The sequence below is a fragment of the Saccostrea cucullata genome, unplaced genomic scaffold, assembly GCF_032062105.1.
Source record: "Saccostrea cucullata isolate Sc308-1 unplaced genomic scaffold, CSIRO_AGI_Scuc_v1 ctg970, whole genome shotgun sequence".
Taxonomy (NCBI): Eukaryota; Metazoa; Mollusca; class Bivalvia; order Ostreida; family Ostreidae; genus Saccostrea; species Saccostrea cuccullata.
The window spans coordinates 200,349-207,253 of record NW_026924006.1 but is presented as its reverse complement, the minus strand read 5'-3'; the positions used below and the strand labels follow the sequence as shown (position 1 = coordinate 207,253).

Here is a 6,905-nt window from a genome sequence, read left to right as displayed (position 1 = left end):
CACGTGGTTCATCTTGAGAGACCTACATCTTCATTTTGATGACAATAAATTCTTATCATTTATCGCTGACCTGTTTAACATTGATGAATCTATTTATAAGCAAATGCGTAAAATGTCTATTTGTTTTAATTTCATTTAATTATTTATTTTGCTTTGAAGACAGCCTAAAATAAAAATGATTCAACTATTTCACCCTTGAATATCTTGACGCGCTTTCCTTGCATGGACACTTTGAAAATTGTAAAAAAAAAAAAAAATCTTTAATGCTAAATATTTCGTTTGCGGCCGATTTGATGCTTTGCATCAATTTAACTTGTAAAGAATATACATGTGAATCATGAAATACTTAGCACCAACAATGGTAAGCGTTCAACCAAGATTAAAGTTTACAAAAGTAGATTTATATTAAAAGGTAAAAATTTTGGCACCTTAAGGAATGCCTGGTCATACATAACACACAAAGTCATAGAACAAGCTGTTATATTAAAGTCATAACCAAGGTCCATTTTTTAAGAAGGCTAAAGTCAAATGTTATCGTCCGAGGTCATAAATCGTGAAATAACTGAACAAAGAACAACTGAAATATGATAACCCTATTTGATCAATGGTTGTAAATAATTTGTCATGATCATTTTTTTTTCAAAATTGAAGGTCAAAGTCATAAGGTCAGGAATAATTATGCCCAAGGTATGCTTTCAGATATCTTTTAATTTAAAGATTATCTGAACTCAAATAAGTTTTCTGACCACCATAGTCCGTCTGCCTGTAAACTTGAGGACCAAGCCTCCTTCCTAGAGGAGATAATCAAGAAGAGGCAAAAAGAAACTGGCATCGTAAAAAAAATCTTCTCGACAAAAACCTGGCCAGAAATTTAAAAAGTTGAAACTAATGTTGGGAGCTTTCTAAGGTAGTATGTAGTTTCAAATGTATTCATGACCCGGGGGGGGGGGTAACTTGGGCATTAAAAAAGTATATAGGAGGTTAGCATTGAAATTTGTGAGAAACCTCTTTACAATCATATTCTTATTAACCACTGGTCCAGAAAAGGTGAAACTTTGGTGGAAGCCTTCTGAGATTCTAGATGTTCCAACATAACTTCTGGAGAAATGATGAGACCTTCTGATGGAGTGTTAGTGTAACAAATATTAAATCTTGACCATAAGATGCTAGATTTGTGCGGAACCTCTCTGAGGAAGTGTAGATTCTCAATTATTTATATCATGGTCCCTAACGTATGGATGATGAACAAAAGTGGATTTAGGTTTTACTCTAAAATACATGAGAAAAATCTTCTTAAAATCTTAAGAACTACCCAAAACAGTGAAACGTTCAATGTATGTGGAAGCTTTCTATGGAATTGTAAATTCAAGATTGCTCAAATTATGACCCCTGGAGCATGTATTGGCAACTTTAAGGTATAAAAGTTTTACAGTGATTTTTTAAAAAGAAAATTCTTCAAAAACCTTTTCAAGAACCACTCGACTTGAAAATGAAACTTTCAATTAGATTGATGGGTAGCTTAGCATGTGCAGTTTGATCATTTCTGTACACTGATCAATTTATTGCACTTCTTTTGCATTAAACAAATATTTAATCGAAAGAGGTAAATTGAAATTGGTTTAAACACCCTAACCCAGTTTTAGACTATATCTGCCGATCATATAAGCAATACAGAATATGAATGGAGAAAATTAATCGATACCATTGATTTAATGACCCGACCCAGTTACACACTGACCTCTGATGTTCGGCAAAGAACCAGGTCTTTATTGTTGACCGTGATCCCTATATTTCTGTAACCTTTCATAAATAAATAATGCTGGCGGGGTTTTCCTAGGTAATTGATTACAGTAATTAAACAACCGCGTCTTTACGTTTTCCTTTACGACTCATAGTACAAATGAAGTTATTTTTTTTTTTATTTAAGGTAGTTCTGATTCTCAGTTTCCGAAAACTAGGCTGTCAATAATTAAAAAAAATGTCTCTGATTTCTCAAAGCAATATATCTATAGCTAGATTAATATGGAAATGTGATTTCTTTCAAAGTGGGTTTTTAACATTTCTATGGGGATTTCATGAATTTCATTGTCTCATTAGACACGATGAGATTCATAAAATGAAAATTTTTGCATAATTTTTTTTTTTATTTTAAGATTCATTTTGAAACTTTTTGAAATATAAATAAATTTAAGAGTTAACCTTTCTAGCTGGAGCGGATATCCCTAAACGTACATAACTGTGTACAATTTTCTGGCTTGTTTTGCTTGTTCCTGGCTCGTTTTATATTTTCTTCATTTTTTAGGAAAACCTCTTTAAAATGTCTATATAAATTCTAGTAATATCATCGTAATATTTTAGGCTGTTGCACAAGAGTCGATCATCCTTGTTTAAGGATAAACGTTAAAAAGATCGTATATTTTCCTTGTCTGTTATATTTTCACCAAATTATCCTCAGCTTCTTGAAGAGGGGGGGGGGGGGGTAGGTCGGTTGGAAGAAAAAAAAAACTGCTTGTATCGTTTAATAAAAATAGTACTTTTTAAGTTGAAAAATAACCCTCTGGATGTGGTTCTTTTCCAAAAATTAATTGCAATTACAAATGAATCACACAGTTAAATTAATGACAACATTAATTTTTACTTTTTTTTTTCTTTTTTACCACAGCCTAATTTTAAAAAGCGACTAAACTGCCAGGTGAAAACAGTTGACATATATATGTACACTTACTGTCAAAATATAAGTGATAGAAAGACACTCCTCTAATGTTCAAAAGTACATCATTAAAACTAAATGAAATTCACTATTCTTATCACTGTTATAATACGTGCAAAGTTTATATTATAAAGAACATCGGACAGATTTGTTTTCATATAAAAAAAAAGGAAAAAAATCCAAAATTCTTTATTTTGAAATTTTTCCTTGCATGATTTATAGGAATTGCTCTCCTTAAATGTGAAAGAATCACCTTTATAATTCATTGCAGCAATGAAAATAAAAATGGGTTAAAAAAAAATAAATATATATTTCCTTTGAATATTAAGTGTTACTGATCAAAAGATTCTATATTCAAGATATATCATGCAACCTTTAAAGATACGTATATCAGAGGTAAGGGGAATATATGGCCGCTTACCCTATATTTTGTTAACCTCACTGATCAATCGATTTGTAGATAAAGTAATTTTCTGTGATATAAGAAAAAGAATGCGCCGCGTACTTCGTGTCTCGGTCGTTCGCCTTTCGTAGTCACGTGACATGACTTCGTAATCTGCGACATGTTATAAAGTCGCTTGCTTCAAACCTGTATTTTCAATACTTACAGAGAACTCCTAGTTTCAGAATACTTCTAAAGATTTTATAAATTAAATAAAAATGTTAGAAATTTTTCTGATTCTGTCTATCTGCGTGCTTTTATATAAGTATTTAAATCAGTACAAAGGGTGTGGTAAGAAGTTACCTCCAGGACGGATGGGCATTCCGATTTTAGGAGAGTCTTTGCAATTCCTTCATAAAAAGGTAAAATTACATTTTCAATAATTTATTATTTATTAAATTTGTTGAATACAATAATTCTAACCACATTTGTTTAGTGTAATTATCATAGAATTGCTTTTTCACAACAATAAATAAAATTGTTATAATCAAGTTTTCTTGTATCTTTTTTCCAGGCAAAATTCTTTGAGGAGAAAAGAAAAGAGCATGGCAATATTTACAAGACGCACTTGTTTGGAAGACCAACAATTCGCATATCAGGAAAGAAAAACCTGGAAAAATTATTTGCAGCCGAAAACAAACTTCTCCAATGTGCTTACCCAACTTCGGTGTGGAAAATTCTAGGGAAAAATTCCCTCTCTTCATCCACAGGCCAAGTGCATGCAGAGAAAAAAATGCAACTTCTAAAATGTCTGTCTCCGGGATTTTTTGACCAAAATTTACCCATGGTCTCTGACTTTTTGACTGGACGTATTTATGAATGGTGCCGCAAGTCGTCCATTGAGATTTTTGCCGACTGCCACTCTCTGTTTTTAGAGTTAGCTTCTACTTTCTTAGTCAGTATGGATATGCCTAAAGATGAAAGAAGAAAGATACGGACACTTTATCATGATATCACTAACAACCTCTTCACTTTGCCGATTAATATACCTGGATTTGGCTTTTATAAGGTAAGACTATAACTTCATCTTCAATTATTTATATTTTTAAGAGTGCTTGAATATTTCTTTTAAATTAATATTTCTGTTCTGTTCTATTTTCATTTTTCGTCGTTTTTGTCTCTTTTACATAATTTTCTATATTATCAAAAATTGTCAAATCAAAGGTTGACCTAGTTAACTGAGGAACGTACGCGGAAATAAACAAACTAGGTATTTTAACCTTACAGTCAGTGGGCCAAATTTTGGTCATTCACCCCTTCGTCCTCCCGTCGCTCTTAGTGACGTAGGTGTAAGAGGTCTTGAAGCGGGCAGGAGTTGAATCTAAGTTCATCTTTGCCTGGTCTGCAAAATTATGAATGAAATGACGTCACAAATGCTGTTACTCACGCATAGCTTTGTAGTATTTTTATTTAAAATAGGCGTACTCTTGCTAAGTGATTGAACTCTGTGGATGAGATGCACGGTTACTGACTTGGGGTTAATGACCATTGTTGATACTGAAGAAAATAATTAAGGACATTGATGTACATTGTATAATGTTAGAGAAATCTTAATTGTGTGTAGATCCATATTTAAATAAAATAAGCATTGGGATTTTTTTTATTTCAGGCGTGCAAGGCAAAAGAGGAACTAAAGAATTTGTTCTTAAAGAGAATAAAGGAAGATGGAAAGAGCTGTTCGCAACAGTTTCCAGCTGTACTGGAAAAATTCTGCAAATCTCAAAATTCAGAATTTGACAATGACGATTTGTTAAATGGCATTTTTGAACTGATATTTAATGCTGGAGAGACGACCAGTACGTCGGCCATGTGTGCACTTATCCATTTATCCAAACATCCAGAAGTTCTTGAAAAGCTTCGACAAGAACTATCGAACGTTGACCTTTTAGCTCCTCCCGAAGAAAATAACAATAGCGAGGTAGAGGTTACGGCAGAAATCTTCAGCAAACTTCCATATTTGGATTGTGTTTACAAAGAACTACTTCGGGTGACTCCGGCGGTGGGCGGGGCTTACAGGAGAGTCTTAAAGACCTTTGAACTCGAGGTACGTCTGGGAAAGGATTTTTGTTTTTTTTCTCTTTTAAATCAAAGACTTTAAGCTAAAAAAAATCTATAAACAAATTTCCTGAAATCTATTTTTTAGCCAAATACAACTTAGATAAATATTCTATTATTTCGTTGTTTACATCGTTTTCTTTTTCATACATAAAAAAAAAACATATAGCAAAAGTAAATTATTTTGTTTCTTTACTGGTTATTTAATTTTATTCAAATGATTATTATAAAGGAGTATTAATATTAAAAATTCTTACTTTAATTTTTTCCAGGGATACACTATTCCTGAAGGTTGGACGGTGGTTCTTGGAATTCGAGACACACACGAACTGGACAGTAATTTGGATGACCCTTTAACCTTTAACCCTGACCGATGGATGCAGGCCGATTCTTCTAAGATATCCTTCTTTCCATTCGCCAGTGGACCTCGGAGATGTCCCGGAAAAGGATATGCGCATCTAATTTTAAAACTGTTCATAATCAAATTGTGTCAGCAGTGTAACTGGACATTATCGGAACCCAATCCGGAAATGGTTGCCATGCCAACACCTCGACCAAAAAACAAACTTATGTGCAGTTTCAATCAACGAGAGTATAATAAGGAATAAAGACAAGTAAATAGCCCAGGTTTCTCAATTTTGGTCGCAAAAAAAATCCGACTACTATTTATTTCTTTTAAATGAACAATTGCTATGTTTGATAGTTTGTGTCACGAAAAGTATGTGCGTCGAAAAATGTGTCCAGAACATTAGATTGTTGGATTTAAATTCTCCACAGGCCATTTTGAACATTCTTGTATTTATTAATTTTGATAATAAGTCGTAAAAACATTGTCTGTAAATCCCAATCAAGAATTGCTACGTACATTAAAACCCGGTGTTATATTTATATTTTTTTATGTGTATTTTATTCTGTATATATTGGTTTTATTTTCTAATTTATTGATACAATAATGAAAAATATAAGAAAAAATTAAAATCAAATGTTTTTAACATACGAAGTGTTCATTTTTTTTGATTTTATTTATTTATTTATTTATTTTTTTTGGTGCCTTCAGATGAAAAAAAAGAAAGGGCGGAGTTTTTGAAATTTTGAAGTGATTTTTGCAGTAGATCTTGATTATGCTGCGAAATCTACTGAATAAAAAACTTGTATATGTATCAGTTGCCAAAAGATATTTCCACCATGAAAGTTATTGAAATTGGAATTTTGATATCTTCCTTACTCTTGAACTATACTTGTATCAGAGAACGAACAATGCTTCTTGGGTCCAGATTCAGGCCCTAAAATAAGGATAAATCAGTCATTTTCTGAAAATACATTACATATTTGAAAAACTCATCTTCCCAAACTATCTTGCAAACAAAATATTTACGTAATCACAATTAAAACTTAGTACTCTCCAATCCTTAAAATAATACAGTTCAGGAGCAAAGCAAACCTAAAAAAACATCAGAGGTCGGTTCAAGTGCAATAGAGGAGTTAATATCTCCTTTCGATCGATCACTTGGAGTGTGCTCCTTGTTACGATCAGGTAATTGAAAAAAAAAACCCGTAGACAATTCAGTGTGTAAATAATGGCCTAACTTATGTTGATTGTGTGTATTTGCTGACAAGGTCATTATATCAACCACGGAAATGTTTGCGAAATATAAAAAAAAAAACAAGACTTTTGGAATCCATATTTCACCAACTTAT

The 6,905-nt window shown here is 32.4% G+C and overlaps 1 protein-coding gene across 1 annotated transcript; it reads left to right on the top strand.

The window, feature by feature from the left end:
• Nucleotides 1-3,466: 3,466 nt before the first annotated feature.
• Nucleotides 3,467-6,116, top strand: LOC134265444 (cytochrome P450 26A1-like). The gene is made up of 4 exons (XM_062747649.1): nucleotides 3,467-3,514; nucleotides 3,667-3,802; nucleotides 4,739-5,196; nucleotides 5,480-6,116. Exons 1-4 carry the CDS (start codon nucleotides 3,467-3,469, stop codon nucleotides 5,813-5,815), a joined length of 978 nt encoding a protein of 325 aa, XP_062603633.1. The 3' UTR covers nucleotides 5,816-6,116.
• Nucleotides 6,117-6,905: the final 789 nt, after the last annotated feature.

Coding starts and splice junctions, on each gene's coding strand:
- LOC134265444 (XM_062747649.1), top strand. CDS start 3,467: ATGGGCATTCCGATTTTAGGAGAGTCTTTGCAATTCCTTCATAAAAAG. Junction 3,515..3,666: donor TGCAATTCCTTCATAAAAAG/GTAAAATTACAT, acceptor TCTTTTTTCCAG/GCAAAATTCTTTGAGGAGAA. Junction 5,197..5,479: donor TAAAGACCTTTGAACTCGAG/GTACGTCTGGGA, acceptor AATTTTTTCCAG/GGATACACTATTCCTGAAGG.